The following is a 24,505-nucleotide window of genomic DNA, read 5'->3' as shown; positions in this document are numbered from 1 at the left end:
AGGCAGTGAGACCTGGTGTCCAGTAGTGTAAGTACTGTTCGTTCCTTGCAAGGTTGATTATCCTTGGTTCCGCCACGTCGCGCCTTCCCTCTAACATCTCTGCGCACCTAGAGTCATTAGGGGGCTTTAGAATAGCGCACCGCGAGCCCTTGCGGTGCGGTCGCTGCCACTGCGCATGCGTCGTAACGCGAGTCGGCGTTCGCGTTCGCGGACCGCGCGCGAAAAATCCGAAATTGGCTGTGTTCCAATACTCACCGTAGGTGGCTAAATAGACAGCTAAATGGACGGCGGCCACATTAAGCCCCATTCCAATTCTCACGTAGCCGGCAAAATAGACAGCTCCGAGAAGACCACATCGTATACAAATACGATACAGGCTACTTTGCTGTCTAAACAAGATGGCGGGTCAGCGAATCGCTCAGATAGAGCGAATCTTGCAGGAATGGTCGTCTGCACACAAACGGACGCTTTCCCGGGCGCTCAGTGTAAGTAACGTTTATTTTGTTTTTTATTTCAACACGAAATAAGCCAGAAATTACAACTGTTACGTTTGTTTATTTTAGCTTTTTCTTCTCGACACGAGGTGGCGCATCGTCGCGTGAAAGCCGTCTAAATGTGTTACATTTCTCGGACAGCATGAGCTCAATGCTGTCTTCTAAGCAGTCTTCGTAGACTGTCTATGTGCTGTCTAAGAATTGGAACACAGCCATTGCGTGCGGTATCTGTGTTCTTTTGAATATGTATCTCCATTCTATTATGCTGTTTATTACTACCATCATTTAGTAGCCCTTGTATAGTTAATGTAGACAACATATGCATTATCTGATTCAACCTTACCAATGTACACGCCTATTTGAAGATACCCCCTTTCCTGCAACAGCCTCAGATGTGAGGCTAGCAGTATCTTCAAATAAATAAATAAATAAATAAATAAATAAATAAATAAATAAATAAATAAATAAATAGAAACAAATAAATAAATAAATAAATAAATAAATAAATAAATAAATAATGGCGGCCCGCATGTGGCCCACAATAAGCGCTGGTTTCGAGGCTACGGTGTCGCTGCGATCGTGCGTTGCGGATCGTAGTAGGGCAAACGCTATTCTAAAACTCATATGGCGTCCGCTACGCATGCAGCGCTTGCAAACAGTATTCTAAAACTCCCTAATATCGTCGAGACAGCTTCTGTGACCACGGATAAGATATGCGGGCTGACGTACCCCGTAGCCGCTGCTGCGCATTGACCCACAGCCCATCTTTTCTTTGACTGCATTGAAGATGTGCGCTTGCGCATCACTTACGCAACTCGCGAACGAAGTCCTGCGTGTATTTTTAACGACGAAACTGTTAGGGTTTTTTGTCGCGCCACCGAAATAGGACAAGCCATTCTACTCATCACTCGTCCACTGAGAATGAAGTTTGCCGGCAAAAATGCATTGGCTACGTTGAGGTAGAGTGAGACTTGAAGAAGGAAAGAAAAAAAAAAGGAAGAAAACAAAGAAGGCAAGCAAAAGAAAGTAAGAATGAAATAGATAGATAGATAGATAGATAGATAGATAGATAGATAGATAGATAGATAGATAGATAGATAGATAGATAGATAGATAGATAGATAGATAGATAGATAGATAGATAGATAGATAGATAGATAGATAGATAGATAGATACGTTCAAAGTCGCTGAAGTTCGCCAAGAAATGTTTCGCATTTAGAAAGTGGTTAACGATTTGGTGATTTGGTGGTTTAGAAAGTGGTTAACAATTTGATGGGAGAGCTGAAAGTCGTCCTGTGAGCCTCACAACGGCAGCAGCTTGCATCAAACCATAGAGTTTCCGGAGTATACACTAGAGGGTACTATGGCGCTAAAATCTATGAAAGCTGCAACGCACGGCACTTTAGCGAGCACAATGATGGGTAGTACACACATTTCTTTAATTTTTGTACTTCTGACTTCGTGTGTGTTCGTGTGGCTTGGAGCTGCTTTCCTTCGAAAGATAATCAGAACACAGCAATAAACGAAGGCACAAGAGTTGATTTGCTGCACACAAGTATGAGGATTAGGCAAATCCGCCTACTATCATTCCCATGGCCATTGAACGATCACAGTGCCAGAGTGCCATCTATTTAATTTTGTGTTTAGAAAAAAATATTCCATAGTGGTACGGAACAAGTTATAAGAAGCAGTCAGGAAACTGTTTAGAAAAAGTTTATTTCGATGTAGTACGTAAGAGACGATTGGACATGTGTTTAGATAAATTTATTCTCAGGAACAGTGAACATCAATTACAATCCCACAGAACATTACGACGAAACGCAACATCCAAAGACACACCAAAAATTCTTACAAAAAGATATGTTTAGATATGTACACGCAACACAACATACACAGATACACAAGAATTGTTACAAAAAGATATGTTTGCATATGTACAATACATGGTAAACGAAGAACACACAAATTAAATGTAAAGATCTATATATTAGGTATTCACATATTATTTACATAGTATTTACATAGTACTCACATGGTATTTGTGCGAGCACTAAACAAACATTAACCTACCAAAACCATGCAGGCCTGAAAACAAGCTGTACACGTCTCTCGCAGACTTACACAAAAGGGCAAGACCAGTGTCGAGGGAATTTCTCCTCACCCAGGAAAAAGAGTTCCTCCGACAAAACAGATAGTATTTCTTTGTATAGATGCTCCAAAATAGGGAAGAGAGTGCGATGGCGACGGCCTGCTGCAACCGCCTCACAGTGATTGAGCCAGACTGGACACCAGGGGAACAGTAATGAACGCACACTCAATGAGTACATAGATCTGTTATGCCATTATAAAGACACACATTGGTGCCGCTAGTTTTCGGTCAAAAAGCGTTGATTTCCTGCGCAACGTCCGTGACGACTTTCACATGACTATCAGTCAACTGTAATGTTTTAAGTAGGGATGTCGAACTTTTAAATAATATTGCGCGTATAGTGTTTGTGTTAGCGGTGAAAAAAATTGGCAGATCCCACATACAGTGGGAATCGATGATATGCGAAGCAGGAATGAGGAAGGTTGATATATCACATTAAAATCAGCACAACGTTACTAGGTGGAGGTGAATTATCCCGTACAGGACTTCCGTGTCATGATTATCATTTTTGAATCCGTCGTTTACCTTCGTCATCTATTCATGTCACGTGATATCAAATTCAGTATATGTGGAGCTATTTCGTCATCGATTGACGTCACATAACAAAAAAATTGGTATATGTGGAGCTAGCAGATTTGCCGTGAGCGCATCATAAAAGGCCCAATATACTACAACGTAACGACGCGCGCGAACGCTGGCCACAGCGACGATACGTTAGCAAAACGCGCACGCTCTATAGTCATACCGAACACGGCCCGTACTTATTAGGCACGCGGGGTACACCTCAAGGGGCAGTCATGTCTCCTCTGTTTTTTAACTTGGCGATGATGAACCTCCCCTCTCTTCTAAGCGAGGTCGAGGGAATACAACACGGACTATATGCGGACGATATCACAATCTGGACCAACACCGGCTCCTTAGCGCAAATAGAAGAACGCCTGCAAAAAGCTGCCCTTCTGGTGGACACCTACGCTGGTTCATGCGGCCTGAAGTGCTCTCCAGCTAAATCGGCTCTTCTTTCAGTCTCTCCGCTACCGCCGCCTCAAATTTTTCTTCCGTCCGGGCCCGTCCCGTCAGTGCATAATATTCGGGTTCTTGGCCTTCACCTCACATCGTCCTTGGATCCCAAGGGCACAATAGCAGGCCTCAGACGCACCAGCGAACAGGTGAGCCGCATGATACGGCAAGTGTCTACCAAGCGCGGTGGCCTCCGCGGGTCTCAGTCCCTCCGATTGGCCCACGCGTTTGTGACCAGTCGCGTCCTCTACGCCTTGCCTTACCTTCGCCTGCGTCGTCGACACGAGCACCGGCTGGACGTCCTTCTTCGTTCAGTATACAAACGCGCGCTGGACCTACCTATTGCAACTTCCAACAGCCGATTCGCGGCTCTGGGGGTACACAACACCTTTGCAGAGATGCGCGAAGCTCATCGCGTTAACCAAATCAATCGACTGTCGCAAACGCCTTCAGTGCGCCGTCTTCTAAACAGACTTGGCCTTAACCCGATATCTGACCAAGACCCTCTGCAGCCGGTACCAGAGCTCTGGCGTCAAAAGCTATGGGTGGAACCTCTACCCCGTAATATGAACCTTGACCTCCATCCTGGCTGTAGACTGGCACGCGCCGCGGCCCTTCATACGCGACACTCCAATCGTCCTGGTGTTTTCTACGTGGACGTCACGGGTCCCTCCCCTCGGGTCACTTCACGGTGGCCGTGATTACAGAGGGCAAACACGTAGATGGCCTTTCCTTTCGAGCAGACACAGTAACGCACGCTGAAGAGGTTGCCATAGCTTTGGCTGCCTCTCACCCTGCCTCACGCACCATCCTGACGGACTCGCGCTCGGCCTGTTCTCAGTACCTTCAGGGTTCCATTGCCCCGCTGGCGGCTAGCCAACTACAGGCAGCCTCTTTTCGCTTTAACCCTCATCCCATTCGTATAGTCTGGACGCCAGGCCACTCGGTCCTGCCCGACAACGAGGCGGCAAATGCCGCTACCCGCGCTTCTCCTGTCCGGGCCGTTGCCCCTCCATGTCCCGAGACAGAATCTGGAAACACCAACCTGACGCGCTTTCGCGAAATTTTGGCTTATTACCGGGCTTCGCGCCGCCTCTACCCGGACCCCGCACGCGGTTTGGAGAAAGCGGACGAACGACTGCTACGCCGCCTGCAGACGAACACCTTTATCAGTCCGGCGGTCGCCAGGCACTTTTTGCCGAAAATCAATGGCACCTGCTCGACCTGTCATGTCCTCGTCAACACATATCACGTCGTAGCATCGTGCCCAGTTAATCCCGTCCCTTTCTCATCCCCTTTTCCTATCCAAACTAGAGAGCCTTGGGAGGAGCACCTGCTCGGCTGCTCTACCTTGATTGCGCAACGCTCCTTGGTGGAGCGCGCACGGGCAGCTTCCAGCTCCACAGGCGTCCCGGAATAAGGTCTGGCCACTCTAGCACGCCGATGGGCCACGTCGGCACTCTCTAGTAGACTTTTTCTGAAATAAATGTTTTTTACCACCACCACCACCACCATCTATAGTAGGACGACAGGTGCGACCAGCGTCCGTCGGCGTGGCCCGACGGCAACTTGCACGAAATGCGACATACTTCATTTTGTGCCGATCCGTTACCCAGACAACACTGCTTCTCCCTCTTTTCATGACGGAGGGACGCTGGACGCGCTGAAACGCGCATGCGTCAAAGCAACGCAGCGCGGCGCGCACCTGCGAGTATATGGCAGGACCGCCGCCTAGCGTGGCAATGTCGGCATGACGCGACGAAATTAACGCCTAAATGTATTAACGCCTTGACTGTGGCATGTAGTCATGTTCTCACATAACACGCACTTCATGATTATCACGTTTGCACCAGTCACATACCTTCATCATCCATTGAAAGCACGTAGTACGAAATTTGGTATATGTGAAGATTGTGAAACAGCCGTGAGCGCATCATGAGTGTGGCAAGTACCCATAATGTCACATGACACGCATACCATGATTGTCATGTTTGGATGTGTCATTTACGTGTGTCGTGCGTTCGCATCATGTAATACCGAATTTGGTACATGTGAAGCTAGCGAAACGGCCGCGAGCGCATCATGAGCGTAGCATGTAGTCATGTTGTTAAAAAACACGCATGTCATGATTTTTATGTTAGGGTCTGTCGCTTGTGTTCGCCATGTAATACCTTACCATACCATACCGCCATGTCATATCATGTCATCATCATCATCATCATCACCCTGACTACGTCCACTACAGGACAAAGGCCTCTCCCATGTTCCACCAGTCAACCCGGTCCTGTGCTTGCTGCTGCCAATTTATACGCGCAAACTTCTTAATCTCACCTGCCCACCTAACCTTCTTTCTCCACCTAACCCGCTTGTCTTCTCTGGAAATCCAGTTAGTTACCCTTAATGACCAGCGGTTGTCCTCTCCACGCGCTACATGCCCGGCCCATGTCCATTTCCTCTTCTTGATTTCAACTATGATATCCTTAACCCCCGTTTGTTCCCTAACCCACTCTGCTCTTTTCTTGTCTCTTAAAATTACACCTACCATTTTTCTTTCCATTGCTCGCTGCGTCGTCCTCAATTTAAGCTGAACCCTCTTTGTAAGCCTGCAGGTTTCTGCTCCGTAGCTAAGTACCGGCAAGATACAGCTGTTATATACCTTCCTCTTGAGGGATAGTGGCAATCTACCTGTCATAATTTGAGAGTGCTTGCCAAATGTGCTCCACCCCATTCTTATTTCTCTAGTTACCTCAATCTCGTGGTTCGGCTCCGCGGTTAATACCTGCGCAAAGTAAACACAGTCTTTTACCACTTGAAGTGCACTATCACCTATTTCGAAGCGCTGCTCTTTTCCGAGGTTTTTGTACACTAGTTTCGTTTTCCGCAGATTCATTTTAAGACCCACCTTTCTGCTCTCCTTGTCTAACTCCGTAATCATGAGTTTCAATTCGTCCCCTGAGTTACTCCGCAATGCAATGTCATCGGCGAAGCGCAGGTTACTAAGGTACTCTTTATTAACTCTTATCCCTAACTGTTCCCATTCTAAGCTTCTGAAAACCTCTTGTAAGCACGCGGTAAATAGCATTGGGAAGATTGTGTCCCCTGCCTTACACCCTTCATGATTGGTATTCTGCTGCTTTCTTTATGAAGTACTATGGTAGCAGTTGATCCCCTGCAGATTTCTTCGAGAATATTTATATGTACTTTATCGACGCCCTGATTCCGCATTGCCTACATGACGGCTGATATTTCTACTGAATCAAATGCCTTCTCGTAATCTATGAAGGCTATGTATAGTGGTTGGTTATATTCTGAGCATTTCTCTATTATTTGATTGATAGTATGAATGTGGTCGATTGTTGAGTAGCCTGTTCGAAATCCTGCTTGTTCCTTTGGTTGATTGAATTCTAATGTTTTCTTTACTCTGTTAGCAATTGCCTTTGTAAATATTCTGTAAACTACAGAGAGCAAGCTGATCGGCCTGTAATTCTTCAAGTCCTTGTGATCTCCTTTCTTATGTATTAAGATGATGTTAGCATTCTTCCAAGACTCTGGTACTCTCAGCGTCAGGACACACCTCGTAAACAGGGTGGCTAGTTTTTCTAACACAATCTGTCCTCCATCTTTCAGCAGATGTCATGTTACCTGATCCTCACTAGCAGCTTTGCCTCTTTGCATGCTCTCCAAAGCTTTTCTGACTTCTTCTATCATTACTGGTGGGATGTCATCTTGGTTACTGCTAGTTCTTGTAGTATTAAGGTCGTGGTTGTCCCTGCTACTGTATACAGATCTCTGTAAAACTCCTCCGCTATTTTAACTATCCTATCCATATTGGTAGTTATTTTGCCTACTTTGCCCCTTAGTGCATACATCCGAGTTTTGCCTATCCCAAGTTTCCTCTTCACTGCTTTGACGCTTCCTCCGTTTTTCAGAGCGTGTTCAATTCTTTCCTTGTTATATCTTCTTACATAGCATAGCTTACGCCTTTTAATTAACTTCGAAAGCTCTGCCAGTTTTATTTTGTCTGTTGTACTTGAGACTTTCATGATTTGACGCTTTTTAATGAAATTCTTCGTTTTCTGGGAAAGCTTGCCAGTGTCCTGTCTACCTACCCTGCCTTCAACTTTTACTGCACACTCCGTAATGATACTCGTCAGATTATCATTCATTGTACCTACGCTAAGGTTGGTTTCCTCACTAAGGGCCGAGTACCTGTTCTGAAACGACACTCTGAATTACTGTACTTTCCCTCTCAGTGCTAGCTCATTGACTGGCTTTTTGCGTGTCAGTTTATGTCGTTCCTTCTTCAAGTCTAGGCGAATCCGAGACCGTACCATTCTATGGTCACTGCATCGTGCCTTGCCAACCACTTTTACATCCTGCACGATGTCTGGGTGTGCACTCATTATGAAGTTTATTTCGTTCTTATTTTCGCCATGAGGGCTCCTCATGTCCACTTGCGGTTTCCTCGCTTTCGGTAGAAGGTATTCAAACTCCGTAAATTATTGCGTTCTGCGAATTCTACTGGTAGCTCTTCTTGGGCGTTTCTAGTAACGATGCCATAATCTCCTACTGCCTGGTCTCCAGCCTGCTTCTTCTCTTCCTTTGCAGTAAAGTCTCCCATGACTATAGTATACTGTGTTTTTACCTAAGTCCTTGCCGATTCCACGTCTTCATAGAAGCTTTCAACTGAAGCGTCCTCATGGCTGGATGTAGGCGCGTAAGCCTGTACCACCTTCATCTTGTATCTTTTATTGAGTTCAATTACAATACCTACCACCCTTTCATTAATGCTATAGTGTTCCTCTATGTTACCAGCTATGTTTCTGTGAATTAGGAGCCCCACTCCCAGTTCTCTTCTGTTTGCCAAGCCCCGATAGCAAAGGACGTGGTCATTCTGTAGCACCGTATAGGCCTCATCTGTCCTCCTAACCTCACTGAGTCCTATTATATCCCATTTAACGCCCTCTAGCTCCTCGAAGAGCACAGCTAGACTTCCCTCAATAGATAAGGTTCTAGTGGTAAACGTTGCCAAGTTCAGGTTCCAACGGCGGCCTATCCGGATCCAGAGATTCTTAGCGCCCTCTGCTGCGTTGCAGATCTTACCGCCGCCGTGGTTAGTTGCTTCGCAGCTGCTGGGGACTGAGGGCCGTGAGTTATTTGACGTATGCATGTGGGAGGTAGTGGCCAGATACTGCACTAGGGTGGTCAATCCTTCTCTGGTGAGGGAGTGCGTTCCCGGCGGTGGTTACCGCGGGGAGTCCGCACACCAGGCCTCTTAATGCAGTTCCATCACCGCGCGGATTTTTTTTTTCTGTTTGGGAACTGCACGGCACCGGGATTTGAACGACGGACCTTTTGCATGCGAGGCGGATTCTCTAACCACTACGCCATCGCCGCACCATACCATGCCGTACCATACCGGTTTTGGAACATGTCATGTCAACGAAACCACCGCAAAGGCAGCAGGACCATGAATTGTAAATCATGAAATTCATGAAATACATGTCATGATTTTCATGTTTTGACTAGCCAAATATGCTCGCCATATGATGCCATACCAAGTTGGGTATCGATACCATTATGGAACCGGACAGCAGAGCTAAAAGTCTTAGGTGGCTAGATAGATAGATAGATAGATAGATAGATAGATAGATAGATAGATAGATAGATAGAAAGAAAGACAGACAGACAGACAGACAGACAGACAGACGGACAGACAGACGGACAGACAGACAGACAGACAGACAGACAGACAGACAGACAGACAGACAGACAGACAGACAGACAGACAGACAGACAGACAGACAGACAGACAGACAGACAGACAGACAGACAGACAGACAGACAGACAGACAGACAGACAGACAGATAGATAGATAGATAGATAGATAGATAGATAGATAGATAGATAGATAGATAGATAGATAGATAGATAGATAGATAGATAGATAGATAGATAGATAGATAGATAGATAGATAGATAGATAGATAGATAGATAGATAGATAGATAGATAGATAGATAGATACGCTCAAGGTCACCGAAGTTTGCTAAGAAAGGCTTCGCGTTTAAAAGTACTTGTACTTGCAACGTAAACCACGTAGCATGTGATTTCCGTTGCAGAGAATAATGGCTGGTGAGCAGCAGTGTTGGGAGTGGTGGTTGTATTTTTATTTGTATTTTTATTTTTATTCTTAGGTTGTATACCCACTGTAGGAGAGCAGTGAGCCGTCGCGGTTACAGTCTGCATGCTATACCTCAATAACGTTATGTGTTTAGAAAAAAATGTTGACTCCCTCGCTGGATTTCGTACCGACCGGTGGTGCCCCCGCGATCTCCGACGACAGTGCCGCTCTAGCCGACTGGCTCGCCCTACGCCACCTCCTGACGCCGACAGGAGCTCTCGCCGAGTGGTGCCCTGTCCTCGGATTTCTGCGACCGTATTCATCTTTCCTATCTTCTCCTTACTTCCGTGTGTGGCTGTCCCTGCGCGTCTTTGTCCCTGTGCCTCTCCCTATCGCTATACATCCTCGCCATCCTTTTTGATCCCTCCTTACCCCCTCCTCTGCGCAGAACTGTGGAGGTGCCCTCCTTTGAGAGAGGCAGTAACGGAACTGCGCTTATTTGTTCCTTTACCCCTTTCAAAAGTCACTCATAGAAAAAATGTTAGGTGATTCAGAGTACGATGTGCACTCACTATGGGAGAGTATCGGGCATGCATGCAGTCTCCGTAGACTCAGATTTGGCTGAAATCGCCCAGGCGTTTGAAAAGTGTGTTTAGAAAAAAAATATATTCGATGATTCAGAGTATGATGCAGTGTACTATGAGAGATGTACAACAATACGAGCTTTGTTTAGAAAAATTAATTAACGATTTAAAGTACTCGGTACTTTACTATGGGAGACTTCAAATCCGTCCTTTGGGACTCACACTTGATGACACCGCATCGACAAAAGTTACGCAATTACGCCGTGAACGAGTTCATGAAGTTGCTCGGACACCAGCGAGAAAATAACCGCTTTGTGTATTTAGAAAAAGCGTTTAATGATTTGGAGTACTTGGTACTCTACTATGAGAGAGCAATAAGCCGTCCCTTGGCCCCCACTTTGAAGAGACAAATACAAAGACGTGTCTAGAAAAAGTGGTTTACGAGTACTAGGTACTCTAATATGGAACAGCATAAAGCCGTTCCGTTACCCTGAAAATGCCGAGGACAGACATGCGTTTAGAAAAAAAATTGTTAACGATTTAGGGCATTAACTTGGTACTCTACTTTGGGAGAGCACGCGCAAACCCGCCATGACAGGTGACTGTTTAGAGAAATTTACTCCATCGTGTACAGAACAAATTATTGGAAACCGTGTCCAGGCATTAGGGACCGCAATAAACACACACTCAAACGTTTGACAGCTGTGTGTTCAGAATAAGTGGTTAATGATTTACAGGACTTGGTACTGTACAATGGGAGAGCTGAAAGCCGTCCCACGTGCAATTCGAAGCATGCGCGAAGCTCGCGGAGACAAAAACTTCAAGGTGCGATTTTTGAACGGCAAACCTATGTTGTTTGGCCACGCAAAATATAAGATGACCTCCATTGTAAAGCCGGTGAAGCCTGAAAGAAAAAGCGAAAATAGCGCTTTTCTAGTTTTACAAATTGAAAAAAGAGGTTTTGTCCATTTGAGTTGCGTACATGACAGACAACTTTTATTTCGCAATTACTCTATAGACAGCTTTTGAAGAGAAAACTATAGTGAAAACCTTTGCAATGCAAATTCGCAGGCTGTGGGCCGAGGTGTTCCACGTGAGCGGCCAGGGTGGCGCCGTGAAGTGGCAGCAGGTGTCCGAGGACCTGGTGCCCGTCAACATCACCTGCGTCCAGGACTCGCCCGACTGCGTCTTCCACATCACCGCTTACAACTCGCAGGTCGACAAGATACTCGACGTCAGGCTCGTACAGCCAGGTCAGTCGCTTCGCTGTCCTTTCTTCCAACTAACTCGGTTGTTGCCAAAAGAAAGAGAGAGGTTTACTCACAGAAAGGCAGAGTGATAGTGTGCTCAGGCCTCCTACTATACGCTGGGGGAGAGGACAGGGGAAGAAGAGAATATAGTGATATAGACGCCCATACAGTACAGCGGCTTTTATAAAAGCCGCTCTTATGGAAACCGTTTCACTGTTGGTATCGTGCCAAGGATCCAACACAACCTCAGCAGTTAGTGGCCTACTATGCATATCGCAATGCCCACGGCCTATTGGTGGGGCGCTGCCCCGCCGCGGCGGTCTAGTGGCTAAGGTACTCGGCTGCTGACCCGTAGTTCGCGGGATCGAATCCCGGCTGTGGTGGCTGCATTTCCGATGGAGGCGGAAATGTTGTAGGCCCGTGTGCTCAGATTTGGGTGCACGGTAAAGAACCCAAGGTGGTCGAAATTTCCGGAGCCCTCCACTACGGCGTCTCTCATAATCATATGGTGGTTTTGGGACGTTAAGCCCCAAAAATCAATCAATTATTGGTGGGGCGCCGGGCAATCCAAGATGGCGGCGAAAAGATGATCAACCTGTGAACTCGCATAAGAAAAGACAGGACGCGCGAACGTGCTCCTCGTGCCACTTTCACGTGAGCTATTGATCGCCGAATGAATGTATAATGAACCGAAGTACTTTCCCAGCCGATAGGAGCTGCTGAATGTTCGCTACCCAATTTCTTGCCGCAGTTCAAAGGGTGGTGGTGTCAGCTGATCTACCATGTATCAACGATGTTTTGTGCAATCATGTGCGTGCTACAGAAAACTGCGCGAACCATATTTCACGTACTAACTGAACGGCACTCCGGGATTATTCGTGCCGAGCCTGTCTGGTAGATTTGCCGCAGTAGTAGGCCACTAGCCAATAGCGCGCTGTCGCGGCTGCACAGGGACGAATGTTTAACATAGCGATGGTTTGCAAACATATTACGCCGTTGTTACTTGCGCTGTAAGCATCATGTAGCTGTTTCTTCAACGGAACACAAGCATTTAAGTTCCCATTAAGCAGCACTTCTGTCACAGGCATGATCAGACAAACAGTGCGCACTACCCTGCACTTGGGATCTTGCACGTTTCATCAGCGCGATCGAAAAAAGGATATCGAAACGAATACACGCCTATGCTTTTCGCAACGTCAAAATTGCGAAAATTTGTCGAACAACGTCGTTCGGATAGCACCATTGAAGTGCAGGAGAAGTTAGCGTGGAGTGTAGCCGTAACTGCATATTTCATTGCTCTAACCATTTCGCTTCGCTGGTCGAGCTCGAGCGTGTTGGCGGCATGCGGCGCTTTGTGATATCCACAGTAGTTGGGATACATTCAATGCACAAGAAAAAGTGTGCTTTTATTTTGAGCTCCCAGAAGGATATTATACAATAAATATAATCAAAGTCACTTACGAGCTTGAAAAGACATTAACGCATGACGGGCCGTGAAGTGCAACTCTCTGCTCGTGAGCTAGCAGCTGATCGTTCATTGTCGCTGTCACTATCAGCGCGTTGACAACTAACTACGTCCAGTGAAAAATTCTCGACGTCAAGTCGGTTTCTTTGAACATCACTGCTGACAGTAATCTGAAGAATCCTCCCTGCCAAATGATTTCGATAGCATCAACAACGCGTCATTCACCACGCACAACACCCACACAGCGTCACTCACCACGTTAATCGGGGGGTGCGAAGATCATTTTGCTCCGATAGCTGGCAAGAAAGAAATCGCTTTCAGTGTGCTGCCACCTATCAACGAACGTAAAAAAAACAAGCGGTGCAGTGTAGCCCAAGGTTAGAAAGCGAAAATTGTGAGCTCGCGCTACTTTTCGCGTACAATGAATGTTATGGGATTCATGCACTACAAAAGCACTGCGAATGCTATATACGCACGTAAAATAAGGCGAGTTTTAACTGAAATGGTCAGACGTTAACATTTAACTATCCAAAGCGGCTGCATAAAATCTCGCAAAGCTGATATGTATACTCTGCGGGCTATAATCCAAAGCGCGAATCGCCACGTATTCTCACGAAAAATTCGCGTCTCGCAAAAACGAATCAGATTTATCGTGTCACTGGGTCCGGTATATTCACTGATGTGCAAAACGTACAAAGTGGTTTGTGTCCGTTTCTTGCTAACGCGTTAACACTACCGCTAGCATCGCCGAACAAGGCAGCATTGGAAACGTCTGCCTACTGATCATTCATGAGAGGACGGTCTGAATTCCGCTAGGTGGCGCGACAGTCTATGAACATTGCAAATAGAGGATATCAATTGCTGCCGTTCACGTGTGTATGCTGGGCAGGTACAAAATATGCATGCTCTTGAGTTTCTGGCACTTACCATTGTTCACAATTAGGACTGGTGCATAGAGCCTATGGTATGGTCATAAGGTCTTGTGAAGGCCACACCAAAGCGAATGCGGCGAATCATACTTGCGATGTGTGGCTTGTATTCATAAGCCATGCGGAATTTCATTTCCGGGCTTTCCACCAATGTTACAACGAAACCTCATTGGTTAAAACCAGATAAAAAATATCACAGCATATTCACGAGGTGAATGATGACGAGTAGGGCGAAGCTCTCCGCTGCCCATCCTCGTGGTAATACGAGTGTGCGTGACCTACAAGCAAACCTCCTTTGTTAAAACCTGAGAAAAAAGACCTTCTTAAAGGGGTCCTGAAACACCTTTTTCAAGTAACCACAGAGTTAATTTACTAGAAGAGCTAATTGCCTCACGAATTCAGCGCCGCAAAAAATTTAAGAATGCGTCCAATGCGAGTGGAGTTACAAAGGTTTGTCGCATGCTGCAATTGCTTTTTTTTTTCTCTCGTCCCGACGAAAGCGCTGGAAGCTAAACAGGGAAGGGTTGCAGGGGCAAATAATCTAGGGCACCCGCGCCTCGTGTCCTTGAGCACTTCTTTTTTTTTTTCTTTGAATGCGCGGCTTTTCAGTGTCATCGTGAGCTCACGCGTGGACAAGTAGCGGCCTCCTGCGGCGATCTCTGTAATGAGATTTTCCGCTCACGGACGATTTCTCGTTTTCTACGAACGGGGCCGACGCCGACGGCGGAATTTTTGCCACACGAGCTCTCTAATGATATCGCGTTAATATGCTTCTCGCGAGACCATGGGCTTTCGCTTGCGTCTGCCTTAGCGTTCACTGTTTGGACTGACAGTTCTTTAATCGTGTCATTGCATTAATTGTACGTGTATTGCGTGTGTGGTGAAAGCACATTGCACACTCAATGAAAAATTACATTCATGTGTTTCGCAATAGTGTGCTGCTTGACTTTCGCATGAACTATAATGTGCCTGCACTTTCATCTATTCTACCGCAGTTTTGTTTGGTTTCCTTTGTTTGTTTGTTTTTTGTTCACATCTGGTAGACTTTCTGCACTCCTTGATCGCGCTTTATTCATATGTATTTATGGATTCAATTAACAGTAAAAAAAACTTTTGCGTTTTGAAATTGACTGTTCTAATAGAGACTGCTTTCCCATGTGGGCCTAACTATTAAGTTGTTAAGACAATAACAACAAAAGATGCTGCAGGGTGTAGATTTAGTGTGGCTTTATAACTGAACGCGTCGTCTTGTTTTGATCAGACACTACAAAAATATGACACTTTTATAACAAAGTGAATGTGGAGCGGATTCACAGCTAGCTTAGTTTTTCTACCGGCAGGAAATGGGATGCAACAGGAAGTGGAATGCAACAGGAAACGGGAAGCAGCAATGAAATGACCTATTGAAGGTGGCACGGAAAACAAATGTATTGGTAAAACTTGGCAGAGCGTTCAGCTGCGCAATTTCCCATTAGAACGAGCACTCTCGCGAAATGGGTGTAGCTTGTGCTGAAGTTCCTCGATTTTTTTTTTTTTTATCAGGGAGAAGGGACTTTTTAGTTCGTGGCAGAGCCACACCTGAAGTCCCGAAGCATACTTGAAGTCTCTTAGTTGTTCGCTCAGAGAAGAAAAACTATGAAGGTAGACTGCTGTGTGCAAATGAAGACGAGGACTCAGAAATACCGGACATGGGCAGGTGCAAGAAAAAAAAATTGCGACCTCAGGCGTACTCGCATGTGGGTGGCTTCTCTGCCTCAGATCTGCGAACCGTATCATCCCGCATGCTGTGCACACTAGCTAACGTTGGTGAGCATTTGGCTAGTGTTCGCTCACGTTGGCTGTTGAAACTATTCAAACGCAATTTCCACTCATTCACTTCTCACTCATCGCTAGATTGCGGCTCAACTTGTATTTACGTTTGCACCAGGTAAACTATATATAGGATGCATGGTGCAATCTGCGAAGTGACAGTGCCATTTAGAATCGTCTTACAACATCTATGACTGCGAGAATAGATTTAATAACATACGTTCTCATTTTCCTTGCTTTGTTTGCGTCGTAACTTTGTTTTCCCGATCACTGCGTCTCTCATCTTTTCAGGCACCCGGCTCGGCCAGGCGTCCGAGTGCTTTGTCTATTGGAAGGACTCGCACACCGGGGACACATGGGGTCTCAACTTCACCTCGCCTCTGGACGCCAAGCAGTTCCGAGAATGCTGCGTACGTGCTTGTCCCGCTTTCTTTTTGGGCACCTTGTACTCCCATTATTCTATACCTCTGTAACTGGGACCGGCGACTTGCGGTTTGCGAGGCAGTGTTATGCGGCCCAAAGCTTGACGTCAACCCCACCCTCACTTCTTTACGTTCCCATCGTTTTTAGGCTGACAAGGCAGTTTTGAACTAAGATGTGATTTTCACTTGTATGACGTCAATTTGATTGCAACGGTGTGACACGCGTACTGGAAAGAAACGTGATGTCTAATTTAGTATAGCGCGAATTATTGTCAGTTCGCCGTATATGAATGCCCTGTGTGCAAAGAGCCCCTCTCCCTCCGTCACCTCTCCCCCACCCATTCTGCCTGTTTGCCATCCAGTCCCTCGTTGTGCAGGCTTCATGCAACTTGGCCGTTGGCCTGAAAAAAATTACCGATACTTGCTTTATGACATGTTGGCCTCTTCTGATAATCAAAAAATCATGAGGTGCTTTTCTGTTTACGTGGTAGTGTTGATCTAGACAGCATCAGATGCCCGTGCACTCCGAGTTTCCGCAATTTCTCATTAACTCCACGAGGCCCAAGGGCCGCTTTCCGTAGGGGCCTGTACTCATACTGAATTTCTGATGGAGGGGTGTGTTTTGATGAAAGTAAATAATGAATACAGGTGTTATTCTGAAATAGTCAAAGTATTCCGCAAGTGCCCTTCCCCTACCCCCCTACGAAAAGTATTCCTGGCTACGGGCCTAATATATGGTCATGAAGATGAAAAGTTGGCAGGAAAACAATGAATTTATAAAAAAAACTGACATATTAAGCCCGGTAATTGATTAACTGGTGATTGGTTTGCTGAGCTAATTATTGCCATAAAAAAACTCGCTTTTGTGTCGCACTAGGTCCGGTATATTGAGTTATCGCTATACGATTTAATTCCTAAAATACGAATTTCAAGGTCTCGAGTCCAGGGTCTCGAAACATCGGTGGACTTTGTTTTATAGATTCATCTATGAGGCTTACTAGTGGACCTTTTACTCCCGGTAACAAATGACTCGTAATATTTTCCACGTGGTAATAGCTAGCTTCTAACTGCTGAAAAGTATTAGTTGTGAAAAAGGCATGCCACTTTTTTTGTAGTAATTTTTTTGATGATTAACTAAATGGCCTTGCAAACCGACCAGTTTGTGCGTTGGTGTGTGCGTTTGCGGTTGGTCGGATGCTATCAACACTCTGTGAAGTTGTTTGCCTCTATTTTTTTTTTTCGCAGTCTCCCGCCTTCAAGTTTTCACGAAAAGCGTCTTCATCCTATTCGCTAAAGCTAGAACCACCAAAGGTATGTCAAATTATTTGCTGTGTCACTTCGTATGTTTTGCTAATTGTATAGCAAATGTAGCACATGCAGTGTTCAACGTCACTTCGATGTGGGTGGAACCGCGACCTCGGCTCTTCCTTAAGGGGAGGGGGCCCTGCAAAACTCTTCCAAGTAGTCGTGGAATGAATTCAGTAAAGGAGCTTATCGCCTCATTAATAGGCTACTGCAAAATTATTTTTTTTGGAATCCTTTCAGTACGAGTGGAGTTACAAAGAATTTCGCACCTTGCAATTGCTTTCTTCTCTTCGCCGGTCCCCACGAAAGCGCTGGATGCTAAGCTGAGATGGGTAAAACGAAAAAAAAAAAAACAGGTCACGTGCGCATCATGCATAACCTTGAGCTGTCCCTCCCACAGTAGCCTTAGTTACTCGTGAGTGTGCCAAGCTCAAACCAGCCAATGGTGATACTTGGGCTTGTGACCCATTGTCGTTTGAGTAGGATCGTATGTAGAGAGAAGATAAGGCGACTTTCAGCTGACTTTAAGAATTTGTTGTGAATCCCAGGCCACGTGCTGCATTGTAATATTTGGCTAGAGTGTTCCCGAGAGCCTCTTCTACTGATCGGCAGAGTTTTCTGACCATGCTCAAAAAGCGTTGCAGGGCCCCTTTAAAAACGCGTGCCTTTTCGGAATGCAGGATTATGTCGAAGACAGTTTTGGCTAGTGTAGTCCCTTGTACAATTTGGGGATGTACCAAGTCTTTCATTCATTAAACACGCAGTAAGTACTGAAGTGATGAATATATTTTTTCAGTGTCGTTGACAGCCATATACTGTAACGCGTACCAAAAAAAAAAAACAGAGCACAGGGAGTGCCATGAAAACCAGCTCCGAAAAAAAAAAGGTTCATGTTTAGCCACTTCTTTCGCAGTCCTTTCGAGAACTGCGGAGTAGTTAGCCAAACTTGTGCGTGTCGTTTCAGAATGTCAAGCAACGTTTCAATTATAATACTCTAGCCTGCACACGTCACACTCTGTGTAGCTATAGCCATTTCATTTCGTTATTTTGGGTGACAGCTTAGAAAGATTTGCGTGGAGAACAAAAGCACATAACAGGAAACCGGGGCGCCATAAATGATAAACGAGGAAATGGTTAGGATTACGACTTTATGTTCTGCGCTTGCCTTGTCCTGTAAAAAAGAGAGAGAGAGAGAAAAAGAGAGTTATGTGCCTATTTTCATGATCTCTCACTCGCCACGTACTATCCGCGTCAAATGAATTGCGAGCACCAATAAACCTTTGCGGTGGTATAGTGCACACCGTACAGTTATCACCATTAGCAGGTGCGTGCATCTTGTTGGGCAGCTCTGTGTATATATGCGTGATTGTCCACCGTGATAAATGAACGGTGCGCACTATACTATCGCGAAGGCTTGCCGATGTTCGGGCTTCATTTAACGCGGATAGTAAACCACTCACAAAAAAAAACCGCGTGAAATCTCCCCGGAAATCATAATCTCGTCGGTGAGTCGTTGAACCTAAATTGCTGTCATGTACGCGGAAAAGAGGGACTCGGCCTAGAGTGAAACGTACTCTGTCTCTCTCTCTCTTTCTCTCTCTCTAGAGTCTGACTAAGATGTGCACAGGTCGCACAGGCAAGTGTACCGGAAGTGTTTCGCAATATACAGCTTCTTCATGCGCAATGAAGTAAACTAGACACTCGCCTCGTTTAGCTGCTTGTTTTTACTTGCCTTACTCCTTTACTTGTGGTTGCCCTTTTTCAATACATTGTGTAGACGTTTAATTATAGACTTGTAGTACGCGTACCGATTGTTGAACGTTTGAGAGACCAGTTGCGTGGCTGACACAATGGACTGTGTGCACCTTGAATCCTTGCAGCAGAAATCCAAGAACAGCAAGCGAAAGCCCCAGTCGACTCCCAGCTCACCATCGCGGGGTCGCGCCGAGCTCCAGTGCACCTGCATGACGGCCGAGAACTTGCACCGGGCGAGAAACGGTCGCGTCCGCTACACGGGCGGAGCGGCCACCCTGCCCCGCGCACAGCAACTGTCCACCAGGTACGCTACACGACGACGCGTCCTACTGTAGTGCACGTGGCGCGTGAAATTGCAGCGAAAAAAAAATGGCAGCATATCTACGGGGTGAATGATGGAGAGTGGGGCGAAGCATCCGTCCGTCCATTCGCTCTTGCTTCCGTCCGTCCATGCGTCTGTCTGTGTGACCGTCCGCGCGTGCGTCTGTTCGTGCGTCCGCACGTCCATCCGTGCGTCCGTCCCTGCGTTCGTCTATGCTTCCGCCTCTGCGTTCGTCAATGCGTTCATCCGTCCGTGCAGCCAACCGTGCGTCCGTGCATGCATCTGTCTGTGTGTCCGTTCGTCCATCTAGTCAACACAGCAAGTACCACTATCTCGCATCTTTTCATCATATATTCCCCATATAGAAGCACCGCCATCCAGCAGACATTCCAAGGACTAAACGAAAGGTGGCACACGCACACTTTCCTACGGCTTGCGCTTCGTGTCTATTTCCCACCTTTAACCACCTCGAGGTCATGGTATATACTAGTTCACTGTATTCATGGCACTGCGGCCCAACGCTCGCTAAACCTTTCTAAAACCAAGGAGGTTACGCCCAGCGAGTATAACGTAGCAACCCTTTTTTGTCAGATAGTGCTCAATGTACATGCCAATGGCTGCTAATGGGGAATGAGAGACAGGAGAATTCGGCTTTTAGTTAACGCGCACGCTGCGATTTTTTTATTATTTTATTGTTCAACAACGCACAGGAGAAATTTCCCACTACGATGAAATGCAACCAGGACATCTTAATACTCTCATAACACATGAAACCTTCGTCGGGTGCTGAGGAAACAGCCTGTGGTGGCGTTTCAATTGTTACTGGGAACGCATACTGCTCTCCGTAGTTGAGTACAGATGGTGCTCCAAAGATTATCTCCTTGTCCAAATCATTTGATACCAAAATAAAGGGGTCGTTTATGGTTCTAACGTAGTTGTGTGTTCAGTACTTCGTGTTGCTTGGTTGTTTGTGCTGTAAACATGGTCTCTGTTGGAATAACCACTTGTCAATCGCCTAAAGCAGACGACATATAGTCTGTGTGGACGTTTCATTGGTTGCGCTGCCATTAGCGCAGAGTACATAGCGGTGGTACTCGGTAAATGCAAAGCGAACGTGAGGTTAATTCACCACACCTATCCATCATGCACTTAAATAAGCGGAGAGAAATCCATCCATCCATCCATCCATCCATCCATCCATCCATCCATCCATCCATCCATCCATCCATCCATCCATCCATCCATCCATCCATCCATCCATCCATCCATCCATCCATCCATCCATCCATCCATCCATCCATCCATCCATCCATCCATCCATCCATCCATCCATCCATCCATCCATCCATCCATCCATCCATCCATCCATCCATCCATCCATCCATCCATCCATCCATCCATCCATCCATCCATCCATCCATCCATCCATCCATCCATCCATCCATCCATCCATCCATCCATCCATCCATCCATCCATCCATCCGTCCGTCCGTCCGTCCGTCCACTCCAGTCCAGTCCAATCCACCCGTCCATCCGTCCGTCCGTCCGTTTGTGCGTTGTGCAATGCTCTCTGCTAACTTCACCCTTTCCTCAATGCCGTGTATAGGATCTTCCCCCACGTGCTTAGCAGCGTATAACACTTCTGTTACAGGCGAGAAGAAGTGCCATTGTTAAAACAATCAAACGCAACATTGAAATGGAACAATGGCACGTGGCAACGAGAAATGACAGCTGGCCTCGATAAAAGATCAGATTTCCATTCGAAACGCCCGATCACTGGTACGCCCAAAATAGGGGGAGCGTTAGCTGATAGAAAACTGCTGCTACAAATACGCATTTGACCGGTACACTTGCATGAAGCTATCTGTGTACACCTATATTTTTGTGTACTCGCTGGCGCCCTGTTTATCGCAGAATATGCTGCCTATCGTATAACAGCTTCACGCTAAAACTTGTCAGATGAGCACGATAGGCTTTTGACTTGACGCCGCGCGTTTGTCGCCGCAGGCAAGGCCTAGAGCACACCCGATCTGGCACGAGCAGCAGCCAGGCCTCGGCGCGGGCCACAGCCCGGGCCCAGGCTGTGGCCGCAGCCCTCACCGCGTCCTCGAAGCAGCAGCAGCAACAACAGCAACAGCAGGACGCGGCCTCGAGCAGCACGACGGCCGCGAGTGTACACGGAGCAGCGACGACGTCCAGGGCCACCACAAGCGGCTCGTCGGTTTCTTCGCACCGCCGCAGAGCTGCCGCCGCCGCCTGTGAGTGCCTTATATCTCATATACAACGAAATCACCCGTATAACGAAGATCCCGTACGTCTCACTCAAACTATCTGCCCTCTGTTCGGTTTGAACTATCATTGTTATCGGCCTGATAACGTCCACTGCAAGGTAAAGGCATCTCCCGCGAACATTCCGGCTATATTGCCGGTGTTACGGTACGCGATATTTACTGCGAAGCTGATAAGCTTTTTGTTTATAAAGTCATCTGCATCTTCAATCTCTGTACTCGAAGGTTTACACCGTCGCTGTTGGTTAAACCATAGATAAAGGGAGAAAACGAGATAGAATACAGGGCTGCAACACTAGCGAAGCTGAAAATAATTGGACCGTATTGGCGCAACGCAAGATGACCACCTGCGAGCACGCGCACAGCACTGGCAAAGCTACGGCACTTCAGAAACATTCAGAAATGGAGCTTACACGTGTAGTGTTTTGTGGTGGGTAAGTTTTAATGAGCTTTCATGACTGCTATGCTTATATGAAATGGTATATCAGCTTTGTCCAGAATTAATCCAAGACTCTCGCCACACACGACAGTACCAATTAAAAAAAAACTCCTATAGAGAAAAAATTGTTTCGTGGCGTCATCTGTCGTGTTAGGGCGACAGCGCACGCTTTAAAAGAGAGAGAGAATAAAACGTTTATTTGTGATCCGAGGAAGCAATGTCGGTGAGTGGGATCTTTAGTTCGGGATCCCATTGACACGGACCGCTGTCCTCGCTCGTCTCACGAGGGCCACTTGGGTCTTCGGATCCTAGCTGGACAGAGCTGCCTCCCACTCAACAACGTTGTGCCCCACCCTCGGCTATGCGTATGGAGCCACTTTTAACATGGACAGATATTCTAGAACATCAAAGACTCGAAAGACGGAAACTTCCGCCCCCGGGGCCAAAGCCCCAGTAGAGAATCTCGGGTAGTGTGGCGTCGCCTGCAGACCTTGTCTTACCCCAGTCCGTACATAGAGTCCTAGATAGACCCTGACACATACGCACCACAGTGCAGGTTCTGCGTTACTAGGACAGCCACCCTGTACCACATGGTACGGGGATGCCCACACAATCCACCTCTGCACGGTTCAAGAGAAACGGAGCGCGTGCCTCATTTTGTCATAAAGCCCATGGATGGCGCCACCAATGCATTGCCGCAAATTACATTTGTGCGCTTTTGGAGCTACCGGAGGGACTAACAAGCCACCAAAACACGCCCAAGTTGCCATAATTCTTTTTTGTGCTTTCCCTAGAAAATTTCGAGTGAGAAGTCCCTAGTCACGTGGCTCTACGCTCTACCAGCGCTCCGCCTTTTTACAGCCACTTTCGAAGCAATGTGGCCCAAGTTAAGTTAGATTACGTTACCCGTAACGTTCGTAACATTGTGTTTGACCCACAGTGCCACGTAAGGCTGAACTTTATGGCCGAACAAGCGTGTAATGGTTCACACTTGCCGTTTATTTGAGAGAGGGGTTCACTTTCTGTTGATCAGCGCGCAGTTATAAATAAATGTTACGTAAGAATACCCGCGCTTTCCATTTTCTGCTCATTTTCTGGCCTCATATTATAGTTTTAGCAGAGCCAGTGCACCTAGCTTCAGTATATTCTGCACTATTTACCGAAAATTATTTCTATTTCTCTTTTTAAACTGACAATTCTGAATGCTGCAACTGTGCTCCGCCATTATGCGATTGAGCACAGCGGCAAAGCCGACTTGTGCAGCCTTATGCGTGAAATTACAAATGTACTTTTACACGTTTTTACGCTGAAAGGGCGTTGCATGAACGCCAATGCCGGATGTTGGATACATTGTTTGGACGTTTAATTTTGAGAAAAAAATGCGCTAAAATATCTAATTTAGATGTTGAGATATTTATTTACCTGAAACATTTTGAACAAAAATGATGTTAACATTCAAACTTTGGTTTCACAGCAAAATTTTATTGCAGCACTTACACATGACATTATGATAAGCTTGTACCAAATGAAAAATAGGACAAACAACGATATACTGTCACAAGTATTCCAGCAGGGCAACCTTGTCAATTTTTAACACAAAACAATATGAAAGAGCTAGAATGACAAACAAAAACATACTTTAGATGTGAAAGAACAATAACAATATTTCAGAAAACAATATGCAAAACAGAATAACAAAACAACGAGCTGGGCTTGTTGGTCATAATTCATTTTGAAATAGTTTGTAGAGAGGGAAATAAGGGATGGAAAACAAAAAAGCACACGGCGCTCCTGCATGTGCTTTTTTTATTTTGTCTCGTATTTCGTGCTCCACGAATCATTCAAAAATGAACAAAATACTAGATCCTATATATGCATGCTCTGGAATTCTAGCTTTCACTGAATGCATGTTGCAGCATAAAAAGTTGCATTAGCACATTATTGCATGGCAAAAATCTTATACAAAATGGAAAGCAAGCACATTGAAATTGATAATACTGAAATATAGGTTGTCCCTTTTGTAAAGTTAGTTAAACTTCAGATACAGGCACACGCATTACTGAAGATACACGAATTGTGACTAGGAAGATCACTGAAGATCTCTAACGAGCATCTCAAATGACAGTGTACATTAAATATTATAGTAGCAGTG

The 24,505-nt window shown here is 46.1% G+C and overlaps 1 protein-coding gene across 4 annotated transcripts in view; it reads left to right on the top strand.

Moving 5' to 3' along the window:
* The window catches only part of sif (guanine nucleotide exchange factor still life), a 273,472-nt gene that overhangs the window by 90,769 nt on the left and 158,198 nt on the right, over window positions 1-24,505 (top strand). For all 4 annotated transcript variants that reach the window (XM_075895490.1, XM_075895489.1, XM_075895491.1 and 1 more), the window contains exons 3-7: window positions 11,441-11,622; window positions 16,114-16,232; window positions 17,490-17,555; window positions 19,430-19,608; window positions 21,634-21,884. In XM_075895490.1, coding sequence (XP_075751605.1) covers window positions 11,441-11,622; window positions 16,114-16,232; window positions 17,490-17,555; window positions 19,430-19,608; window positions 21,634-21,884 — 797 coding nt within the window. The remainder of the gene's footprint in view (window positions 1-11,440; window positions 11,623-16,113; window positions 16,233-17,489; window positions 17,556-19,429; window positions 19,609-21,633; window positions 21,885-24,505) is intronic.

The sequence above is a fragment of the Rhipicephalus microplus genome, chromosome 5 (assembly GCF_043290135.1).
Source record: "Rhipicephalus microplus isolate Deutch F79 chromosome 5, USDA_Rmic, whole genome shotgun sequence".
NCBI lineage: Eukaryota > Metazoa > Arthropoda > Arachnida > Ixodida > Ixodidae > Rhipicephalus > Rhipicephalus microplus.
Note: the sequence above shows the minus strand (reverse complement) of the source record. Positions and strands in the feature narration are given on the sequence as shown.